Source organism: Ranitomeya imitator, chromosome 1, assembly GCF_032444005.1.
Source record: "Ranitomeya imitator isolate aRanImi1 chromosome 1, aRanImi1.pri, whole genome shotgun sequence".
NCBI lineage: Eukaryota > Metazoa > Chordata > Amphibia > Anura > Dendrobatidae > Ranitomeya > Ranitomeya imitator.
In genome coordinates this window covers 29,907,483-29,933,006 of record NC_091282.1, presented here as the reverse complement: position 1 = coordinate 29,933,006, position 25,524 = coordinate 29,907,483, and the positions used below count along the sequence as shown (strand labels likewise).

General features: G+C 44.7%; 1 protein-coding gene across 1 annotated transcript in view; it reads right to left on the bottom strand.

Annotated features, from left to right (window-relative positions):
- Window positions 1-25,524, bottom strand: part of C9 (complement C9) — a 41,319-nt gene extending 15,795 nt beyond the window's left edge. The window contains exons 1-8 of the mRNA XM_069745918.1: window positions 25,255-25,524; window positions 20,661-20,766; window positions 17,139-17,286; window positions 15,985-16,135; window positions 13,092-13,230; window positions 10,959-11,174; window positions 2,308-2,548; window positions 1,957-2,085 (exon numbers count right to left, since the gene is read on the bottom strand). Of these exons, the coding sequence (XP_069602019.1) occupies window positions 1,957-2,085; window positions 2,308-2,548; window positions 10,959-11,174; window positions 13,092-13,230; window positions 15,985-16,135; window positions 17,139-17,286; window positions 20,661-20,766; window positions 25,255-25,331 (1,207 nt within the window). The 5' untranslated portion in view covers window positions 25,332-25,524. The remainder of the gene's footprint in view (window positions 1-1,956; window positions 2,086-2,307; window positions 2,549-10,958; window positions 11,175-13,091; window positions 13,231-15,984; window positions 16,136-17,138; window positions 17,287-20,660; window positions 20,767-25,254) is intronic.

Here is a 25,524-nt window from a genome sequence, read left to right as displayed (position 1 = left end):
ACCATCTCTGAAGTGATTTGTGGAGCTCATGAATGTGGACCAGCTGAGGGGAACCTGACCGAGCCTGTGACTGTGCGGTGGTGCACGCTGCACATGCAGCAGAAAGGACTTTGCATTTCATCTGTGGGGCGCCAGGGTGTGGGAACAGAACAGACCATTGCCACGACTACCACCCTGGCCCCCTTACATATGGACATGCTCAGTTGGCTAACAAGGCTAGATATATGAACAGGGAAGATGGAGCCATATCTCAGGAACGGAGAGGCGCAGGAAAAAAAAAGACAAATATCACCGGATTCAGGAGAACAGCGACATTTACGCCAAATGTAGAAAACATTTATGGCAGGAGATAGGCCCTCTTTAATAACAACACCTTCGCGACTGAGCATTTTTTGTGATTCTGTTTTTCCCTTACTTCCTCTGAGAACAATAACTTTTTTATTTTTCCCTCTGACATTGCAGTACGAGGGCTGTGTTTTGTAGGACGAATTTAAGTTTTGAATATTGTCATTCATTTTCCTATATAATGTACTGAATAATTGGAAAAAAAAATCCAAGTGCAGTGAAATGCTGAAAACCAAATATTATTTCACAGTTTTTTAGGGAGTTTGGTCTTTATGATGTCCGTTGTACGGTAAAAATGACCTGAAAATAGATTTCACAGGTTCATATGATTATGTTCTTAACAAACTCCTTTATATGGGGAAGGGGGGGATATGGGATGCACTTAAGTACCGTAGTTAAAAAAATTTTTTTGAAATTTGTAAAAAAAAAAAAAAAAAATTTGGGTTGTTGCCATTTTCTGAGACCCATATTTTTCCATCAATGGAGGTGTGCAATGGCATCATTTTCTGCATGATGAGCCACTTCAGGGTTTATGTGAGAGTTTGTGATCGCTTTTGTTGCTTTTTTGTACTTTTAGGAAGGTGAGGCAACAAAAAACAGAAGCAATTTACTGTTCAGATAAATTATTTTTTATATTTTGATATATGGGATTTTTTTTGTACACGGTGATACAAACTGTTTATTTTTTATTTTATTAGTAATGCAAGAACGAAAGTAGAGAGGGTCAAATTAGTTTTTATCATTTATTTTTTATTTATTTTTATTATTTAGGGACTCACTGCTTTTTCTAATTACTGCAATTCTACATTTTTATATTGTTTTTATTTCTTAGTTGTTTTACCCCGTATTCTAGAAGGCGTATGTTTACAATATTTATTTTTTTTATTTTTATTTTTGGCTTTTTATTGCTGTGATGGTCTTTTGTTTTTAATGGAGTTTTGGATTGTTCATCTTTTTTTTTTATTTTTTTTTACATCTCTCGATATCGCCTATTTTTCAATTTAGTGAAAACTAATTGTATCTTGTTTTCTATCTGGAGGTCCATTCATCTTCTGCTTCACTTACCCCAATCTGTGTCCAATATTTCATTGCATTTAAACAAAAATAAAAAAATCACTTTTTATTTTCTTTATGGAATTGGCTCAAAATTCTTCAAAATAATGCATGCAATTTCATGAATTTTGTGCAAAATCAAAAAGGCTCTTTATTTTTGTCTTTGACTCTTTTTTTTGTACCTTTTTTAAAGCCAAAAGTTTCATGATCCGATAAAATGTCGCACGAAACTTCTGAAATTTGCACCAAAAATTTTCAGAATTTACTTCAGGAAACGGGCGGATAGGGGCAATGTAATATAGTTCTGCAAAAGTTTTGCAACTTTTTTAAAAAGCCGGAAATGATTTGGTCCCAAACCTCTGGATTGCAAATGTTACAGCTACTGCCACAAGAGCGAACAAAGAATAATATAAAAAAAAAGTAAAACAGAGTTCAAAATAGGCGCAAATTAAAAGAAGAAAAGAAGAATTTGGAGACAAAAAAAAAAGACTAAAAACAGACAAAAAATAGGCACAAATGTATCTGACTGGTATGTATGATAATTGGAGGGACGCTCACCTGCGGTGTTGGAAATAAGCTTTTCACAATCGGTAGGTTTGACATCACCTGCAATATTAATCCCTTTAGCCTCCACCTTTATACCAGCATTGAATCCGAGACAAGTCGTCACAGTGCGGTCGGTGACCTCTGAAATGACAGGTCAATACAGCTCAGTTCATATTTCAAGGTTTGTTTTTTTTTACATTTTTTCCTAAAATCAAGAAGTCTTTTGGTATGGATGTATAATGTTGCCACCATATTTTTCCCTCCTTCACAACCTGGCGGGATGTCAACGTGTTGAGAGTTGAAGTATTGTGACTGCTGGAGTCACAAGTGAAGGACCCAGCCGAGCATTTCCATTTCCCGTACCTTTAGTTTCCATAGACTTGGAATCCAATACATAAATCAAATCGTATTTCCCACCAACGACTCCGGAGGTGGCGTAATGCGTCCCGTACATCTCTAGAAAAGCAAAATATTCTGTCTTTTGGTAGAACGGAGGGAGGTTATTCAGGTCCTCAACGAAAACCGTCGATACCATGGCGCCTCTAGTTCTCATTTGGAAAGTTCCAAGCTGAATCTCTCCGGTCACTCGTAGATACTGTTTATTCTAAGAGAAAAGTAAAAAAATATTTAATTTCCCGCTCTCTTCAGTCATGGACCCTTGAAATTGTTCCAGATAGTGAAGTATTTCTCCCAAAAAACTATTTCAGTGACACGTTTTGTTATACATATGATTATTTCCTTTGTGTGTATTGGAACTACCCAAACAAATAGGGGAAAAAGGCAAATTGGACATAATTCCACACATAACCATTTTGTGTAGCCCATTTTTGGGGTTGACTGTTATGAAAGGCAATTCAGTTCCACAATGGACATAGCGGTCAGAGCACATACAGTGATCTGACAATAACCCAAAATCATAGGACGAGCTCTGAGACGTGGGAACTCTGCAGACCGCAATCCCTAATCCTCTCCAAACAACACTAGAGGCAGCCGTGGATTGCGCCTAACTCTGCCTATGCAACTCGGCACAGCCTGAGAAACTAACTAGCCTGAAGATAGAAAATAAGCCTACCTTGCCTCAGAGAAATACCCCAAAGGAAAAGGCAGCCCCCCACATATAATGACTGTGAGTTAAGATGAAAAGACAAACGTAGAGATGAAATAGATTCAGCAAAGTGAGGCCCGACTTTCTTAACAGAGCGAGGATAGGAAAGGTAACTTTGCGGTCTACACAAAACCCTAAAGAAAACCACGCAAAGGGTGCAAAAAGACCCTCCGTACCGAACTAACGGCACGGAGATACACCCTTTGCGTCCCAGAGCTTCCAGCAAAACAATTAGACAAGCTGGACAGAAAAAATAGCAAACAAATAGCAAAGAAGAACTTAGCTATGCAGAGCAGCAGGCCACAGGAATGATCCAGGGAAAAACAAGTCCAACACTGGAACATTGACAGGAAGCCAGGATCAAAGCATTAGGTGGAATTAAGTAGAGAAGCACCTAACGACCTCACCACATCACCTGAGGGAGGAAACTCAGAAGCCGCAGTACCACTTTCCTCCACCAACGGAAGCTCACAGAGAGAATCAGCCGAAGTACTACTTGTGACCACAGGAGGGAGCTCTGCCACAGAATTCACAACAGTACCCCCCCCTTGAGGAGGGGTCACCGAACCCTCACCAGAGCCCCCAGGCCGACCAGGATGAGCCACATGAAAGGCACGAACAAGATCAGGAGCATGGACATCAGAGGCAAAAACCCAGGAATTATCTTCCTGAGCATAACCCTTCCATTTAACCAGATACTGGAGTTTCCGTCTTGAAACACGAGAATCCAAAATCTTCTCCACAATATACTCCAACTCCCCCTCCACCAAAACCGGGGCAGGAGGGTCAACAGATGGAACCATAGGTGCCACGTATCTCCGCAACAATGACCTATGGAATACGTTATGTATGGAAAAAGAATCTGGAAGGGTCAGACGAAAAGACACAGGATTAAGAACCTCAGAAATCCTATACGGAAAATGAAACGAGGTTTAAACTTAGGAGAGGAAACCCTCATAGGAATATGACGAGAAGATAACCAAACCAGATCCCCAACACGAAGTCGGGGACCCACACGGCGTCCGCGATTAGCGAAACGTTGAGCCTTCTCCTGGGACAAGGTCAAATTGTCCACTACATGAGTCCAAATCTGCTGCAACCTGTCCACCACAGTATCCACACCAGGACAGTCTGAAGACTCAACCTGTCCTGAAGAGAAACGAGGATGGAACCCAGAATTGCAGAAAAATGGCGAAACCAAGGTAGCCGAGCTGGCCCGATTATTAAGGGCGAACTCAGCCAAAGGCAAAAAGGACACCCAGTCATCCTGATCAGCAGAAACAAAGCATCTCAGATATGTTTCCAAGGTCTGATTGGCTCGTTCGGTCTGGCCATTAGTCTGAGGATGGAAAGCCGAGGAAAAAGACAAGTCAATGCCCATCCTACCACAAAAGGCTCGCCAAAACCTCGAAACAAACTGGGAACCTCTGTCAGAAACGATATTCTCCGGAATGCCATGTAAACGAACCACATGCTGGAAGAACAATGGCACCAAATCAGAGGAGGAAGGCACTTTTGACAAGGGTACCAGATGGACCATCTTAGAAAAGCGATCACAGACCACCCAAATGACTGACATCTTTTGAGAAACGGGAAGATCTGAAATAAAATCCATAGAGATATGTGTCCAAGGCCTCTTCGGGACCGGCAAGGGCAAAAGCAACCCACTGGCACGAGAACAGCAGGGCTTAGCCCGAGCACAAATCCCCCAGGACTGCACAAAAGCACGCACATCCCGTGACAGAGATGGCCACCAAAAGGATCTAGCCACTGGTACCAAAGATTCCAGGATGACCAGCCAACACCGAACAATGAACCTCAGAGATAACTTTATTCGTCCACCTATCAGGGACAAACAGTTTCTCCGCTGGACAACGATCAGGTTTATTAGCCTGAAATTTCTGCAGCACCCGCCGCAAATCAGGGGAGATGGCAGACACAATTACTCCTTCCTTGAGGATACCCGCCGGCTCAGACAAACCCGGAGAGTCGGGCACAAAACTCCTAGACAGAGCATCCGCCTTCACATTTTTAGAGCCCGGAAGGTACGAGATCACAAAGTCAAAACGGGCAAAAAACAGCGACCAACGAGCCTGTCTAGGATTCAACCGCTTAGCAGACTCGAGATAAGTCAAGTTCTTATGATCAGTCAATACCACCACGCGATGCTTAGCTCCTTCAAGCCAATGACGCCACTCCTCGAATGCCCACTTCATGGCCAGCAACTCTCCGTTGCCCACATCATAATTTCGCTCAGCAGGCGAAAACTTCCTGGAAAAAAAAGCGCATGGTTTCATCACTGAGCAATCAGAACCTCTCTGCGACAAAACAGCCCCTGCTCCAATCTCAGAAGCATCCACCTCGACCTGGAACGGAAGAGAAACATCTGGTTGACACAACACAGGGGCAGAAGAAAAACGACGCTTCAACTCTTGAAAAGCTTCCACAGCAGCAGAAGACCAATTGACCACATCAGCACCCTTCTTGGTCAAATCGGTCAATGGTTTGGCAATACTAGAAAAATTGCAGATGAAGCGACGATAAAAATTAGCAAAGCCCAGGAACTTTTGCAGACTTTTCAGAGATGTCGGCTGAGTCCAATCATGGATGGCTTGGACCTTAACAGGATCCATCTCGATAGTAGAAGGGGAAAAGATGAACCCCAAAAATGAAACCTTCTGCACACCAAAGAGACACTTTGATCCCTTCACAAACAAAGAATTAGCACGCAGGACCTGAAAAACCGTTCTGACCTGCTTCACATGAGACTCCCAATCATCCGAGAAGATCAAAATGTCATCCAAGTACACAATCAGGAATTTATCCAGGTACTCTCGGAAGATGTCATGCATAAAGGACTGAAACACTGATGGAGCATTGGCAAGTCCGAATGGCATCACTAGATACTCAAAATGACCCTCGGGTGTATTAAATGCAGTTTTCCATTCATCGCCTCGCCTGATTCGCACCAGATTATACGCACCACGAAGATCTATCTTGGTGAACCAACTAGCCCCCTTAATCCGAGCAAACAAATCAGATAACAATGGCAAGGGGTACTGAAATTTAACCGTGATCTTATTTAGAAGGCGGTAATCTATACAAGGTCTCAGCGAACCATCCTTCTTGGCTACAAAAAAGAACCCTGCTCCTAATGGCGACGATGACGGGCGAATATGCCCCTTCTCCAGGGATTCCTTCACATAACTGCGCATGGCGGCATGCTCAGGCACGGATAAATTAAACAGTCGACCTTTTGGGAATTTACTACCAGGAATCAAATTGATAGCACAATCACAATCCCTATGCGGAGGTAGGGTATCGGACTTGGGCTCATCAAATACATCCCGGTAATCAGACAAGAACTCTGGAACCTCAGAAGGGGTGGATGATGAAATTGACAGAAATGGAACACCATGTACCCCCTGACAACCCCAGCTGGACACCGACATGGATTTCCAATCTAATACTGGATTATGGGCTTGTAGCCATGGCAACCCCAACACGACCACATCATGCAGATTATGCAACACCAGAAAGCGAATAACCTCCTGATGTGCAGGAGCCATGCACATGGTCAGCTGGGTCCAGTATTGAGGCTTATTCTTGGCCAAAGGCGTAGCATCAATTCCTCTCAATGGAATAGGACACTGCAAGGGCTCCAAGAAAAACCCACAACGCTTAGCATATTCCAAGTCCATCAAATTCAGGGCAGCGCCTGAATCCACAAATGCCATGACAGAATACGATGACAAAGAGCAGATCAAGGTAACGGACAGAAGAAATTTTGACTGTACCGTACCAATGGTGGCAGACCTAGCGAACCGCTTAGTGCGCCTAGGACAATCAGAGATAGCATGAGTGGAATCACCACAGTAGGAACACAGCCCATTCAGACGTCTGTGTTCTTGCCGTTCAACTCTGGTCAAAGTCCTATCGCACTGCATAGGCTCAGGTTTAAGCTCAGGTGATGCCGCCAAATGGTGCACAGATTTACGCTCACGCAAGCGTCGACCGATCTGAATGGCCAAAGACATAGACTCATTCAAACCAGCAGGCATAGGAAATCCCACCATGACATCCTTAAGGGCTTCAGAGAGACCCTTTCTGAACATAGCTGCCAGAGCAGATTCATTCCATTGAGTGAGCACGGACCACTTTCTAAATTTCTGACAATATACCTCTATCTCATCCTGAGCCTGACAAAGAGCCAGCAAATTTTTTTCTGCCTGATCCACTGAATTAGGCTCATCGTACAGCAATCCAAGCGCCAGGAAAAACGCTTCGATATTACTTAATGCAGGATCTCCTGACGCAAGAGAAAATGCCCAGTCCTGAGGGTCGCCACGCAAAAAAGAAATTACGATCCTAACCTGTTGAACTGGGTCACCAGAGGAGCGAGGTTTCAAAGCCAGAAATAGTTTACAATTATTTTTGAAACTCAGAAATTTAGTTCCATCTCCAAAAAACAAATCTGGAATAGGAATTCTCGGTTCTAACAAAGAATTCTGAACCACAAAATCTTGAATATTTTGAACTCTTGCCGTGAGCTGATCCACACATGAAGACAGACCTTTAATGTCCATTGCTACACCTGTGTCCTGAACCACCCAAATGTCTAGGGGAAAAAAAAAGGCAAAACACAGTGCAAAGAAAAAAAAATGGTCTCAGAACTTATTTTTTCCCTCTATTGAGAATCATTAGCACTTTTGGCTTCCTGTACTGTTATGAAAGGCAATTCAGTTCCACAATGGACATAGCGGTCAGAGCACATACAGTGATCTGACAATAACCCAAAATCATAGGACGAGCTCTGAGACGTGGGAACTCTGCAGACCGCAATCCCTAATCCTCTCCAAACAACACTAGAGGCAGCCGTGGATTGCGCCTAACTCTGCCTATGCAACTCGGCACAGCCTGAGAAACTAACTAGCCTGAAGATAGAAAATAAGCCTACCTTGCCTCAGAGAAATACCCCAAAGGAAAAGGCAGCCCCCCACATATAATGACTGTGAGTTAAGATGAAAAGACAAACGTAGAGATGAAATAGATTCAGCAAAGTGAGGCCCGACTTTCTTAACAGAGCGAGGATAGGAAAATTAACTTTGTGGTCTACACAAAACCCTAAAGAAAACCACGCAAAGGGGGCAAAAAGACCCTCCGTACCGAACTAACGGCACGGAGGTACACCCTTTGCGTCCCAGAGCTTCCAGCAAAACAATTAGACAAGCTGGACAGAAAAAATTGCAAACAAATAGCAAAGAAGAACTTAGCTATGCAGAGCAGCAGGCCACAGGAATGATCCAGGGAAAAACAAGTCCAACACTGGAACATTGACAGGAAGCCAGGATCAAAGCATTAGGTGGAGTTAAGTAGAGAAGCACCTAACGACCTCACCACATCACCTGAGGAAGGAAACTCAGAAGCCGCAGTACCACTTTCCTCCACCAACGGAAGCTCACAGAGAGAATCAGCCGAAGTACTACTTGTGACCACAGGAGGGAGCTCTGCCACAGAATTCACAACAGTTGACACCTTACCAAAATTGTGGTTAAAGAATGTGATGCTCGTTCATACTCACCAGTGGCAAGTAACAGGTTTCGCGATATGAAAATCACACTTGTAAGCGGATAAAAAGGGGATAAGTTGACTAAATCTTTGCGTTGTGTGTCTGTGTGCCATACTCAGCATGGAGGAAAGAGGAGAAGAGAACTGTTTGAGGACATAAGAACCAAAATTGTAGAAAAATATCAACAATCTCCAGGTTACAAGTCCATCTCCAGAGACCTTGATATTTCCTTGTCCACGGTGCGCAACATAATCAAGAAGTTTACAACCCATGGCACTGTAAGTAATCTCACTGGATGTGAACGGCAGGCAAAAATTTGATGAAAGGTTGCAACGCAGGATAGTCTGAATGGTGGATAAGCAGCAACAATCAAGTTCCAAAGAAATTTATGCTGTCCTGCAGGTTCGGGGTTCATCAGTGTCAGAGTGAACTATCAGTCATCATTTAAAAGAAATGAAATGAACTGGCTGGAGACCAAGGAGGACCCCACTTCTGACAGAGAAACATAAAAATCTAGATTGCAGTTGGCCAAAATATACTTGAGTAAACCGAAATCCTTCTGGGAAAGCGTCTTGTGGACAGATGAGACCAAGAAAGAGCTTTTTGGTAAAGCACATCATTCTACTGTTTACCGAAAACAAAATGCCTACAATAAAAGAACACAGTACCTATAGTCAAACATAGTGGAGGTTCAAAGATGTCTTCGGGTTGGTTTACGGCCTTTGGCACTGGGTGCCTTGACTGTGTGCAAGGCTTCATGAAATCTGAAGATTACCAAAGAATTTTGGATCACAATGTAGTGTCCATTGTCAGAAAGCATGGATGGAAACAAAGTGCTGGAGAGTTCTGTAGTGGCCAGCAATGGGTCCGGATCTAAATCCCATTGATCACCTGCAGAGAAATCTAATAAATACCTTCACATATGAGAGACCTGGAGCAGTTTGCAAAAGAAGAGTCATCCAAAATTCCATTTGAGAGTTGTAAGAAGCTTGTGGACGGTTATAGGAACCGATTGATTGCAGTTATTTAATCCAAAGGGTGTGCACCGAAATATTAATTTGACGGTGCGAACAATTTTGTCCGGACCATTTTTGGAATTTTTTGTTCTCTTTTTTTTCTCGCTTTGTTCTAATACACACAAAGGAAATAAGCATGTGTATAACAAAACGTGTAATTAAAATAATTTTCTGGGAGAAATGCTTCATTTTATGGATGCTTTATTTCAAGGATGCCAACACGTTTGGCCATGACTGTATAATACACAATGTGTCGTATGTAGATTCCTGCAACCCCAACACTCTTAATTTTTGCTTTCTTTTTCTTTTAATTTTACCCTTCTAATTCCTTATTGAACTTTTTTTTTATTCTGGATGCAGCCTGTTTTTTAAAAGGTGTTTTGTCACTGCAATTGTTACAAATATACAAATAGACATCATAGGGGAAGAAAGCTCACTTGGGACATCCTTCTATTATCCGGCGTAGAGACATGCTGTTCAACTGGTGCCGGCCGTGTGTTACGTGAATGATTGCCTATCTCAATGACTTCCATGTAACACTATGTTTTCATTGGGTAAATACATGACAATCTGAATCTTTGTGAGCAAAATAAACTGTTTGCCAGAGGTCTAAAGAACTCTTCGATCAAAAGGGAGGTCAACAACGAAAGGGCAAAAGATTAACATCGCCCATCAATATCATTGTGTGATGTGACCACCAATTATCCCATATTCTAATTCAAATGTTGGAAACGTAGGGTTGGTTCTTTGTACAGGAGGCCAGTCAGACTTTTAGTAATATCACCATGGTTGTGACAGAATGGGGTCTTCTGAATGCTGTCCCTTTTATGGTATCCCAGTTGGTGGCACCATAAGAACATGGTGTTCATGGTTAGCTGGCAAAAAATGACCCGTATTGATGAAAATCAGGACATATACGGCCATGTTCAACTCCTCTACCAAGTTGGCCATCTAAGGGCCACGGGACAATATGCTCTTTTTGAAGGGCATCTTGGTGTCTTTTGAAACCTATATTGGTGGACATCAACTATCCGTTGACTTACAAAACCAGAAAGGGCCATTGAAGAGTCCATGATGAGGCCTCCAAGAACTTAACCACTATCGTTCCCTCTAGACATTAGATACACTTTTCATGCAAGATTGACTACCGCTAGTTCCAAACGTGGAAGACGATGCCACATGATTTGGAAGACAACATATTCTTGGTAGTTTTATAGTCACGGGAAATGTTGAGAATGTTTTTGCTTAATTCTACCAAATAGATACAGTAGTGCAACAACAACAAAAATACCATTTTCAAACAGTTAATGCTTTGTGTTATTACCGTTTTCTGGGAGTATTCTTTCAAGGTTTGAATACTTTCATTTTTAGAATGTTTTAGTCCTGCATTCGCGCCGATTGTGGTGCCGTTCAAATCAGAAGGGCTTGTTTTAAACGATAGCGATACCTCCAACGTTTGGGTGTGTTCTTTTAGGAGCTTAGTCACTAGACTCACAGAATCATCAAAGGTTTCGGTGGTAAACGATTTATCAGCTTTGGTCTGGATAATAATAATAAAAAAAAAGAATTAAAATAAAAAAAAACAATTGTTAATTTTAGTCAATTTTATTCTTTTGTCCCACTTTTCAGTTCACATGTTATTCTCTTATAGGTATGCGGACTGCTGGAGTCTCCAAATTGCCATGACATCATTGTCTTCAAGAGTCAGAATTGAATTGGATTTAGCCAGGCCCATTTTTATCTCCAGATTATGACACAATGACATAACACCCAAATGTGAAACTCATACCAAGTTCCCACACCAGCATGTGCCATTTTTTATGTCGCAAAGAGTCTTTGAGTCTTAGAAACTAGAATTTTGCTGCAATTGCTGCATGTGTACCTCCTATACCTACGTGGCAAGACAGCTTGATTTGATTTGTAGAGAGATGGATGTGATGCCATGTCATGATGGACTCAATGACGACATGGAAGTTGATATTGTGATTCTGAAAATGATAAAGGTGAGTGGTTCTGGTCAAGAGGGCTGTGGTGTGGTGTAAAGTGAACATGTGTTTGGTCTTGGTAGAGCATTATACCTGGTGCTTTTCCATCAGGACAATGTCCATGAACCAGAGGCCAAAGGTGACTTGTTCTTCAGGTCACCAGTGGCTGAAACGTCTTGTCTATTGCAGGAGAGGTGTTGGGCTGAAGAGTCTGATGTGGGGCCTTATCAGACACTGCACAGTGGGTCATCTAACACTCACACTTGAAATGTCCATTGGGAAAGGGTTATCAGTGAGTCATGCTTGGAGATTGTGAGAGGTTGAGCTGATCTTTCGTTTTGCTGCAGCTTGGAAGTGATGGGCTTGTATGATTTAGCCTCCGATGCGGGTATCTGCTGTAGTAGTGATGGGTCAGTATGGACCGAGTACGTTGTCAGCCTGAACACCTCCGATCCTCACAAGACTTCCTTCTCGTCTCTCCTCTTATCTCCTCTTCCCACAATTGCATACAAGATTTCTCCCGCGCATCCCCCCTACTCTGGAACCCTCTACCCCAACATATCAGACTCTCACCTACCATGGAAACCTTCAAAAGGAACCTGAAGACCCACCTCTTCTGACAAGCCTACAGCCTGCAGTAAGCATAGCTTCATCATACCACTGCATGACCAGCACTACCCTCATCTACTGTATCCTCACCCATCCCTTGTAAACGGTGAGCCCTCAGTGGGCAGGGTCCTCTCTCCTCCTGCACCAGTTTTAGAAACAATCTAAGCAAATGCTGGTATGTCCTGGACTGGTAAGGGGTGAGTTTTCTAGAAGCAATATCCCAATGTGGGCAGTCCTAATTGCTTGGGGTAGATCATTCCAGAGGATTGGTGCAACTCGGGAGAAGTCTTGGAACTGGCAGTGGGAGGTATGGATTAGTTCAGATGTTAGGCAAAAGTCGCTTGCGGAGCGTAACAAGCGGGTAGACGGATAAACAGAAATGAGGGAGGAGATGTAAGGGGGGCGTACTGTGGAGAGAATGGGGTAGGGTGATAGACAGAAATGAGGAGAAGATGTAGGGGGGTCACACTGTGGAGAGGACGAGTAGGTGACAAACCAAAATGAGGGAGGAGATGTAAGGGGGCCGTACTGTGGAGAGGATGGTTAGGGTAATAGACAGAAATGAGGAGATGTAGGGGGGCCGCACTGTGGAGAGGACAGACAGTCAGTGGTGTTCTGTAGTACAGCGGGGGTAAAGTCAGGGGATGACGTGTATAGTTGTGTGTCATCACCATAAAGATGGTACAGAAAGCCAAATCTGCTGCTGGTCTGTCCAATTGGGGCCGTGTAGAGTGAGAAGAGAAGGGCCAAGGACTGAGCCCTGAGGGACCCCGACAGCGAGAGGAAGAGGAGAAGAGAGACTTAAGCAGATAATAATATAGTAGCAAATAAAGTCCCAATAGGAGAACATTGTGGTTTGCTACCTGATAGACGAGAGCGGCCACATTCCACGGCTTGCGGTAATAGGTCTTCGTGTTACCATCTCGAACTCGGTCACAGATCCCGTTATAATATTCATTGTCAAAGGGGTTCCTCTTTGTTTCCATTCCCAGAAAGTTAAAACTAAAATAAAAATAAATATGTAAAATTCATAGCAACAAAATAAATCATAGTCGTAATGTACTCAGTGACAAGATTACACTGCCTGCAAAATTATTAAGTGTCCCAGACTTCCCCCTTTATCTTCACTACCCTCTAATGATAATGACATGACTCTGCTCATGCTGTCCCAGTCTACACAGCAAAGCTGACAAGTGAGCTATAGAAAAAAAGGTAGTGTTAGCCTACTGTGAACGCTAGTGGCCAGTTTGAAAAATATAGAATATTTTATGTCAATGGTCACATAAAATCATGTTATTTTCTGAATATACTCTGTCTTTAAATAAATATATTTATTTACCTGTGTAGTAAATGTGGTTGGAGGTGGAGGAAGAACAATATGTCTCCTTCGCAAAGCTCCATGACCCATCTCCTCACTCTGCCTCCTGCAGTTATGTGTTTTTGGGGCGTTTCTTTTTCTGGACTGTATCTTCTCTAAAGAAAACGGATTCAAAAACTCTTGGAAAACACTACCAATTAATTTCAATGAGAAATCCACTTTGCTGTTCATATGCAGAGTTTGTTTTAATTGATTGAAATTGCCCTGACGACAGTGGAAGGTCTGCCAAGATCTTCTCACTAGGGGTGTTGTTTTTGAGCTGGTCCTCAAGCTGCTGTAGACACACCATCATAGACCTGGCCATGCAGGTCGCCGCTATCGCCGGCTTTAATGACCCTGCTGATGACTCCCATGTCTGTTTCAGAAAAACCTCTGCCTTCTTGTCCAGGGGGTCCTTAAGAGCCCCGAGGTCTTCAAAGGGCAATGTAGACGTCTTTACTGACTTTGCTACTGCTTCTTCTTTGTCAAACGGATATCTACTCTTTGGACCCTTCCTCTACGGCCTCTTCCATTCTCTACTAATGAGCGGAAAAGAGCGCCTTTACCTCTGTTCCAAGCCGTTGAACATAATGTCCTGGACTGTTCTAGTGGTCTTGGGATCAGCTATGCCCATAGTAGACCTGATTGCCCTAACCAGCCTGTCCGTGTCCTCTGCTGGAAAACAAGGTCTACCCCCAGTTGGCATCATCCAAGGAGGAACAACCAGAGGAATCCGAATCCTCCCTATCTTTTAATGTTACTGATTTCTCCGACTCCGATGACTGTAGTCCTGACTTTATGTCCTATCAGGTGTTTTATGATTCCTGGCCTTCAGGTCCATAGCACACCCGGGGGTCTGCTGTATGCAATCAGGACAGAGTCTTTTACTATACGTGCTGGGTAAACTTCCCCTGCACAGCGCACACTCTACGTTCGAGCTACGTTTCAGGGGCCTTTCCTAGTAAAAAAAAGTACACAGAGAAAGGGGCACCTGTTTAATATGGTGAACGTTCACCATTCAACTGATCAATCCAAGGTACCGGAGATGGAGACAAAATCACCAGGACGTGTCGTATATCTGACCCGCATCCCGCGCATGCTCAGACCCGGGTGGCCTCGCTTTCCGGCGCACTCGTCTCCAGGGCATGCCGGCATCTCACCTGCACACCACGCACAGTGCAGAACCGAAAGTGAGTCCCGGCACACCTCACCGAAACACTCCTGCAACCCTGGCACACCTCACCGGAACACTCCTGCAACCCTGGCGCACCTCACCGGAACACTCCTGCACCCCTGGCGCACCTCACTGGGACACTCCTGCAACCCTGGCGCACCTCACCAGAACACTCCTGCAACCACGGCGCACCTCATCGAAACACTCCTGCCACCCTGGCGCACCTGACCAGAACACTCCTGCAACCCCGGCACACCTCACCGGGACACTCCTGCAACCACGGTGCAGCTCACCGGGACACTCCTGCAACCACGGCGCATCTCACCGGGACACTCCTGCAACCCTGGTGCACCTCACCAGAACACTCCTGCAACCTCGGCGCACCTCACCAGAACACTCCTGCAACCTCGGCGCACCTCACCAGAACACTCCTGCAACCCTGGTGCACCTCACCAGAACACTCCTGCAACCCCCTCACACCTCACTGGGACACTCCTGCAACCCTGGTGCATCTCACCAGAACACTCCTGCAACCCCAGCACACCTCACCGGAACACTCCTGCAACCCTGGCGCATGCAGTCTCAGTTTATTTTTTGTGACTTCTTATGGTTGTTATTACTTCTCTTCTCCTCCCTGCAGTGATTTTTTTTTAAAACACCAAACGTTTTTGTGCAAATACTAGAGTTGTGTGCGACACTAACAGGGCTGATGACCTGTCAAAATCTCCACCTGATAAATACGGGGTACTGTTGAAACGCATTGTGGAATCATCTAATACACCTGTGCCCTTGAGTTCCTAGCGCTCCTGTGACCATTTTTTTTCATTCAACTATTAACAGGTCTGATGCCTTTTTTTATTTAAAGTTGCGCAAATAAAAAAATGAAAAGAAAGAAAAAATAAAGATCCGTTTTTATTTTGCGCACTATTCATGGACTCTGCGGTTTGCGTCTCCTTGTGGCCAAAATGCCAACGAATACTACAAGACAATAAAGAGTAATGTCTTCTAAGAAATCCCAGATGAGGATTCGCGCCCTCGCTGTCCGCCTGCTCTACAGGAGCTCAGCCCGTCGGTTATGGCTGCGTTAATTGATAAACTTGCTGACTGTTTCCACCTGATTTATGAATCTGTATTATGTCACGTTTATTCTTAAGTAACAAAATTACATTGTAATTTGTAACACGCGTCAATAAACGTCCAGTGTGTGCAGAGCGATCGTACTCACCCGTCTCCGGCTGTCCGAGCGATTTCCGACAAATCCACATCCATATTCCGGCAGACGGGTTTGGGGTCTTTGCCGTCATCACAGGTTTCATCAGAGTGGTCTCCGCAGTCATTGTCTCCATTACACAGAAACCTTGTTTTTATGCATCGACCTGAAATAGTCCCCAAAAATAGAAATCTAGCAGATTAGAAGAGTCCAAATATGCTGGAAAGTCCATTCATAATAATGGATTCTGCAAAAGCACAGCGCCGCCTGGTGGCCACACTAGCAATGGCATATTATGTGTTCAGGGGTACTGGTGCAGAATCAGATCACTTAAACCTGGGCTTTATTACAGTTTTAAGCAATGATGCATAGAATAAGAATATCTTTTACGCACGCATTTTGTTCCCTTTTTCCATTCTTTTTACTTTTTTTCTCACTTGCAGTACCACTTTTTACCACAGCTGGCTGCACATTTTTCCATAGTAATCAATGCAACAGCGCCCCCCTCCCAACAAGGTGTAGTTTTAGTCTTTCATCAGTGAATGTAATTTTTTTTTTTTGCTCTTCCTTCTTTTATACGTATTTACTCCACCAATCAAAACCATTTGGGACCCATCTATGAACCATAAGGATCTCAAAGAGAGGTGACCTACGTGTCTTTTAATATAAGATGATATATCCAATAACAACTTGAACAAAAATCAATCAGCTTTTTTTCTTTAGGTTATTAAGAGATAATTGTTACATTAAAGGGATTATTTGTGTCAAGATAGTCCCTTTAAATGTTGTATAGCGAACAGTCAATGCGACTATTAACTGTTACAGTAATGGTGGTGCCTTCTGGTCCTGATAGTCCAGGGGTCTCCTGTAATATGGGGCAGATCAGGAAGAATCACACAAAAAGCTCTCAGATAAAGCTCAGAAAAAGCTAGATATGTAGCAATATTGTCTCCATTGAATTCAATGGGTTTTATTATCTGTATACAGCAAGCTCCCCCTAGTGGCAGCTGCAGGTATCCATAATTTTGAATGCTATGGCACTATGTTGGCACTGGGGGCAGCACTGCTCAGTAGGTCGCAGTCTGATAACACTGCTGTGGGATATCCCATTATTACAGCTCCGTGTTGTCCTTGTTGCCTGCACTGAATTTATTTCTGCCATTAATTACCTGATGTTTCACATTCAAAGTCGTTTCCGCAGTCGAGCACAGATCCCGCGCACTGGTGATCTGACTTACAGCGCTGATATTCTCCCAGTGAGCTCAGACATCGGCTACCGCCAAACTGGCCGAACTTCACGATGCTTCGTGAGCGAAACTATATACCAGGAGACAGGGAGAGAGACATATATAACACCGGACGTGACATCCAGGCCCTGGTATGGTATAGACATGGATCTCACACCTACACTGGGTGGAAAAAAGTATGTGCCCCCTCCAGGAGCTTTTCTGACCTCCAATATGTGGTCTCCCCTCTGCAGATATAAAGGCTCCGGTTTTTCTGGAAAGGAATTCTACAAGATTTTGGAGGCATCTATGAGAGCATTTGTGAGGCCAGACCCTGATGTTGGGGCAGGCCGGGCTCACAATCTCCATTCTAGGTGTTGGATTGGGCTAAGGATCGGGCTCTATACAGCCGGTCATATTCTCCCACCAAACTCCCTCAACCATGTCCATTTGAACCTTGTGCACTGCACAGTCATGGGAAAAAGAAAAGGGTCTTCCCCGAACTGTTCCCTAAAATCTGAAGGCTCCAATTGTCCACAATGTCTTCATTATCATAATGTGTGAGGGGACTGTGGGGCCATCATACTGCGTGAAGGGGCTGTGGGGGCATTATACTGTGTGAGGGGGTTGTGGGGGCATCATACAGTGTGAGTGGATTGTGGGGGCATCATACAGTGTGAGAGGGCTGAGGGGGCATCATACTGTGTGTGGGGATTGTGGGGGCATCATTCTGTGTGAGGGGACTGTGGGGCCATCATACTGCGTGAAGGGGCTGTGGGGGCATTATACTGTGTGAAGGGGGTTGTGGGGGCATCATACAGTGTGAGGGGGATGTGGGGGCATAATACAGTGTGAGGGGACTGTGGGGCCATCATACTGCGTGAAGGGGCTGTGGGAGCATTATACTGTGTGAGAGGGGTTGTGGGGGCATCATACAGTGTGAGGGGGTTGTGGGGGCATAATACAGTGTGAGTGGATTGTGAAGGCATCATACAGTGTGAGAGGGCTGTGGGAGCATCATACTGTGTGAGGGGGTTGTGGGGCATCATACAGTGTGAAAGGGCTGTAGGGGCATCATACTGTATGAGGGGATTGTGGGGGCATCATACTGTGTGAAGGGGCTGTGGGGGCATTATACTGTGTGAGGGGGTTGTGGGGGCATAATACAGTGTGAGTGGATTGTGGAGGCATCATACAGTGTGAGAGGGCTGTGGGGGCATCATACTGTGTGAAGGGATTGTGGGGGCATCATACTGCGTGAAGGGGCTGTGGGGGCATTATACTGTGTGAGGGGGTTGTGGGGGCATAATACAGTGTGAGTGGATTGTGGAGGCATCATACAGTGTGAGAGGGCTGTGGGGGCATCATACTGTGTGAAGGGATTGTGGGGGCATCATATTGTGTGAGAGGGCTGTGGGGGCATTATACTGGGTGAAGGGGCTGTGGGGGCATTATTCTGTGTGAGGGGGCATAATACAGTGTGAGGGGGTTGTGGGGGCATAATACAGTGTGAGGGGATTGTGGGGGGAATCATACTGTGTGAGTGGGTTATGTGAGCACCATACTGTGTGAGTGGGTTATGGGAGCACCATACAGTGTGAGTGGGGTGTGGGGGGACCAAAGTGTGTGAATGGGGTGTGGGGGCATCATACTGTGTGAGGGGGTTGTTAGGGCATCATACTGTGTGAGTGGGTTGTGGGGGCATCATACTATGTGAGTGGGGTGTGGGGACATCATACAGTGTGAGGGGGTTGTGGGGGCATCATACTGTGTGAGTGGGTTATGGGGCATCATACTATGTGAGTGGGGTGTGGGGGCATCATACAGTATGAGGGGGCTGTGGGGACATCATACTGTGTGAGGTGGCTGTGGGGGCATAATACTGTGTGAGGGGTCTAACGGGAAATCATACTGTTTGAGGGCTGTGGAGGCATCATACTGTGTGTGGGGATTGTGAGGTGCATCATCATATTGTGTGAGGGGGCTGTGGAGGCATCATACTGTGTGTGGGGCAGAGTTGTGGGCACATCATACAGTGTGAGGGGGCTATCGGGACATCATACTGTTTGAGGGCTGTGGAGGCATCATACTGTGTGAGGGGAACCTTGGGGACATCATACTGGGTAAGGGTGTTGAGAGGGAATCATACTGTGTGAAGTGGCAGTGGGGGCATCATACTGAGTAAGTGGACATCATACTGTGTGAGGGAGCTATGGCAGCATCACACTTTGTGAGGGGGCTGTGGGAGCATCATACTGTGTGAAGGGATTGTGGGGGCATCATATTGTGTGAGAGGGCTGTGGGGGCATTATACTGGGTGAAGGGGCTGTGGGGGCATTATTCTGTGTGAGGGGGCATAATACAGTGTGAGGGGGTTGTGGGGGCATAATACAGTGTGAGGGGATTGTGGGGGGAATCATACTGTGTGAGTGGGTTATGTGAGCACCATACTGTGTGAGTGGGTTATGGGAGCACCATACAGTGTGAGTGGGGTGTGGGGGGACCAAAGTGTGTGAATGGGGTGTGGGGGCATCATACTGTGTGAGGGGGTTGTTAGGGCATCATACTGTGTGAGTGGGTTGTGGGGGCATCATACTATGTGAGTGGGGTGTGGGGACATCATACAGTGTGAGGGGGTTGTGGGGGCATCATACTGTGTGAGTGGGTTATGGGGCATCATACTATGTGAGTGGGGTGTGGGGGCATCATACAGTATGAGGGGGCTGTGGGGACATCATACTGTGTGAGGTGGCTGTGGGGGCATAATACTGTGTGAGGGGTCTAACGGGAAATCATACTGTTTGAGGGCTGTGGAGGCATCATACTGTGTGTGGGGATTGTGAGGTGCATCATCATATTGTGTGAGGGGGCTGTGGAGGCATCATACTGTGTGTGGGGCAGAGTTGTGGGCACATCATACAGTGTGAGGGGGCTATCGGGACATCATACTGTTTGAGGGCTGTGGAGGCATCATACTGTGTGAGGGGAACCTTGGGGACATCATACTGGGTAAGGGTGTTGAGAGGGAATCATACTGTGTGAAGTGGCAGTGGGGGCATCATACTGAGTAAGTGGACATCATACTGTGTGAGGGAGCTATGGCAGCATCACACTTTGTGAGGGGGCTGTGGGAGCATCATACTGATTGAGTGGGATGTGGGGGTATAATAATGTGTTGGGGGATCACTTTGGGCATCATAGGTGTGTGGGAACATCATACTGTTGAAGGGTGTTTGGGTGTTATACTGTGCTAGGGGCACTGTGGAGACATTATACTGTATGTAAGGGGCAATGTGGGGTCACCAGTGTGTGGGGGGCATCAGTGTGGCGTCACAAAGCATGGAGGGCATAAAAGGTGTAATAAACTCTGTGGTATTACAAAGGGACTTCATAATGGAGCATCCAATAGTTCTCCCTCTTTCCAGTCCTCCAGCGTTGGGCGATATGGTCAAGGTGGATATTTACCTTCTGATTCGTGCATGGGTCACATTCAGTCCAATTACTCCAACTAGTCAGTTCACAGTTTATAGGAGCAGGCGTCTCAGGAGATCTCTGAATCATCCCGAAAAACCTAAAAATAAAGAGAACGGGTCTAATTAAGGCTCCGGTACTACAAGAAGGTAGAAAGTCAAGTCACCTTCCACATATGATTCCCTAACTTTACAATTACCCAGAGCCCTCAAAGGCCCAAAAGGGCCTTCAAGATTTACAATCCAGAAACTACACCGATAATGACAGTCTTGCATTATCTGTGCAGTTTCTATAGTTGGAAATATATAAAGGAACCTGTGATTACATCGTGGTTATGTGACCAAAGGTCTTCCACCCTGAGGGAGTATAGAGGAACTGAAGAGGAGACGAGAGACTAGACGCAGGACATGAGCTGCCAATAACCTGATACTGTATGTGCCAAGAATGATCTTTTAGTGATCGTCCCGTCCCCAACATTCTTCTGGGCAAAGTGGCCAAGCCCCAAACAACTCACATATAATCAATCATTGCTTGTTTCACGTCCGGAATGTTCCAGTAGCCTTCTGGCTTGTCCAAGTGATCTTTAATAAATTGTAGATGGACAGCAATGTTATTTTGGCTTATTCCAAGCAATCCTGCTCTGCACACCTTCTGATGGTGGACTCATGAACGTTTCCAATGTGAAAGAGACCTTTAGTTCCTTAGAGTTTACCTTGGGTACCTTTGTGACTTTATGAACTATTAAATGACTTGGCTTTGGAGAGATCTTTGTTGGTCAACCACTCCTGGGGAAGGTTACAGTGGTCTTGAATTTCCTACATTTGTCCACGCTCTTTAGAGATGGTTTTATAGCCTTTTCCATCTTGATGAGAATCGATAACTCTTCTTCTAAGGTCCTCTGAAATTTCCTTTGTTTGTGCCAACGTACAAACATGTGCTGTGAAGATCAGACTTTGATAGATCCCAGTTATTTAACTTAAACAGGTCACCCACTCCCACCTGATTGTCATGCCATTGATCGAAAATACCACACTCTCATTTCGCCTTTATTTTCCTCAAGAAGAAAATGACAAAGACTAATAGTTCTGACTCGTTTGCTTGATTTGGTTCATTACTTTTAGGACTTTTGGGGGGTGGAAGCAGGGCTGGACTGGCCATTTGGCAATTCTGGCAAATGCCAGAAGGGCCAGTCTGGTTGTGGGCTGCCTTGTGTGCTACGTTGTTAACAGAATCAATGTTCTCAAGACACTCATACTGCTAAAAGTTCTGACGGAGCACAAAGCCAGTCACTCCGTCACTTACCCCAGCATGGCGTGGGTATAATTAGAAATATTGGTCTTGTATTACATCTTCCTTTCTTCCATTCAGGGTAATATTAGTAATATATCCCATCTGGTTATTGGGGACGGGGACACCGTGGGCCTGTGTGATTTCCAATGCCAGAACTGAATTTCATCCCCAGTCCGTACCTGGGTGGAAGCGTCTTGCTCACAATGACAATGGACGAGGGAGCATCAACTGATGCATCCTCTTACAACGTTCTTCCTTGACGTCTGATGTTTTAGAACAGCGGGGGTGTATTATATTATATGGAGAACCATGAGGGATACATCATATTCTATGGAAGACCATGGGGGATGCATTATATTCTATGGAGGACCATGGCGGTGCATTATATTGGATGGTGGACCATGGGGAGTGCATTATATTGGATGGAGGACCATGAGGGATGCATTATATTCTATGGAGGACCATGAGGGGTACATTATATTATATGGAGGACCATGAGGGATGCATTATATTATATGGAGGACCATGGGGGATGCATTATATTATATGGAGGACCATGGGGGGTGCATTATATTATATGGAGTACCATGAGGGATGCATTATATTATATGGATGACCATGGGGGATGCATTATATTATATGGAGGACCATGGGGGGTGCATTATATTATATGGAGTACCATGGGGGATGCATTATATTATATGGAGGACCATGGGGGGTGCATTATATTATATGGAGTACCATGGGGGATGCATTATATTATATGGAGGACCATGGGGGATGCATTATATTGTATGGAGGACCATGGGGATGCATTATATTATATGGAGTACCATGGGGGATGCATTATATTATATGGAGGACCATGGGGGGTGCATTATATTATATGGAGTACCATGGGGGATGCATTATATTATATGGAGGACCATGGGGGATGCATTATATTGTATGGAGGACCATGGGGATGCATTATATTATATGGAGGACCATGGGGGATGCATTATATTATATGGAGGACCATGGGGGATGCATTATATTGTATGGAGGACCATGGGGATGCATTATATTATATGGAGGACCATGAGGGATGCATTATATTCTATGGAGGACCATGAGGGGTACATTATATTCTATGGAGGACCATGCGGGATGCATTATATTATATGGAGGACCATGAGGGATGCATTATATTCTATGGAGGACCATGGGGGTGCATTATATTATATGGAGGACCATGCGGGATGCATTATTTTATATGGAGGACCATGAGGGATGTATTATATTCTATGGAGGACCATGGGGGATGCATTATTTTGTATGGAGGACCATGGGGATGCATTATATTATATCGAGGACCTTGAGGGATGTATTATATTCTATGGAGGACCATGGGGGTGCATTATATTATATGGAGGACCATGAGGGGTACATTATATTCTATGGAGGACCATGAGGGATGCATTATATTGTATGGAGGACCATGAGGGATGCATTATATTCTATGGAGGACCATGGGGGTGCATTATATTATATGGAGGACCATGCGGGATGCATTATATTATATGGAGGACCATGAGGGATGTATTATATTCTATGGAGGACCATGGGGGTGCATTATATTATATGGAGGACCATGGGGGGTGCATTATATTATATGGAGGACCATGAGGGATGTATTATATTCTATGGATGACCATGAGGGATGCATTATATTATATGGAGGACCATGAGGGATGTATTATATTCTATGGAGGACCATGGGGGTGCATTATATTATATGGAGGACCATGCGGGATGCATTATATTATATGGAGGACCATGAGGGATGTATTATATTCTATGGAGGACCATGGGGGGTGCATTATATTATATGGAGGACCATGGGGGGTGCATTATATTATGGAGGACCATGAGGGATGCATTATTTTGTATGGAGGACCATGGGGGTGTATTATATTATATGGAGGACCGTGAGGGATGCATTATATTCTATGGAGGACCATGGGGGGTACATTATATTATATGGAGGACCATGGGGGATGCATTATATTATATGGAGGACCATGGAGAGAGCATTATATTATATGGAGGACCATGCGGGATGCATTATATTATATGGAGGACCATGCGGGATGCATTATATTGTATGGAGGACCATGAGGGATGCATTATATTATATGGAGGACCATGGGGGTGCATTATATTGTATGGAGGACCATGGGGGATGCATTATATTATATGGAGGACCATGGGGGTGCATTATATTATATGGAGGACCATGGGGGTGCATTATATTCTATGGAGGACCATGGGGGGGTACATTATATTGTATGGAGGACCATGAGGGATGCATTATATTATATGGAGGACCATGGGGGTGCATTATATTATAAGGAAGACCATGAGGGATGCATTATATTGTATGGAGGACCATGGGGGATGCATTATTTTGTATGTCGGACCATGGGGGTGCATTATATTCTATGGAGGACCATGGGGTGCATTATATTATACGGAGGACCATGAGGCATGCATTATATTGTATGGAGGATCATGGGATGCATTATATTGTTTGGAGGACCATGGGGGGTGCATTATATTATATGGAGGACCATGGGGGATGCATTATATTCTATGGAGGACCATGGGGGTGCATTATATTCTATGGAGGACCATGAGGCATGCATTATATTGTATGGAGGATCATGGGATGCATTATATTGTTTGGAGGACCATGGGGGGTGCATTATATTATATGGAGGACCATGGGGGATGCATTATTTTGTATGGAGGACCATGGGGGTGCATTATACTACATGGAGGATTATGGGGGGCTCATTATACTATGTGGAGAGCTATTTGGGGGGCATTGTAATATTTAGAGGGCTATGTGGTGGACCATTCTACTGTATGCAAGCAATTATACAGTGTGACGGTTTGTGTGGGGGCTATTCTAACATTTGGAGAGCTAGTAAGTGCCATTATACAGCACGGGGCCATTATACTGTGTATAAGACCATTATACTGCATGGAAGACTGTGTGGGGATTACAGTTGGGAGGTGGAGTACAGTAGGGTCATTATACCGTGTATGTAGATTCTAATATGAAGGACTTCACTATGGGGGTATCATACGGTGTTTGGGGGGGCACATATAAAGTTGATCGTTCCTTCTAGTTTTTCTGTGACCCCAACAATGATTATTATTTTTTTTTTCAGGGGGGGGGACCCACATAGAACACACATTGACCCCCTACATAATATATAAAATATAATGTACAATATACAACGAAACCTACCATGCGTGCTCAGCCGCAGAAAACGCACAACACAGCAGACAGAATGCCGCAATCCCCCCCGGCTTGTGGTACCACATGGTCTTCGTGTCTGACGATGGGGATAACTCCAGGGAAAAACTAGGAGTTTGCACAATTTCTCTTATTTATCATCTCCATTGTCACTTATTAACCCAAACACAAACACAGCGCCCCCCGTCCCTCGGCTTCTGAACAACACGAGGGCATTAGGATTGTGTCCGTGCACATGTATCACCGCCATAATGATACAAT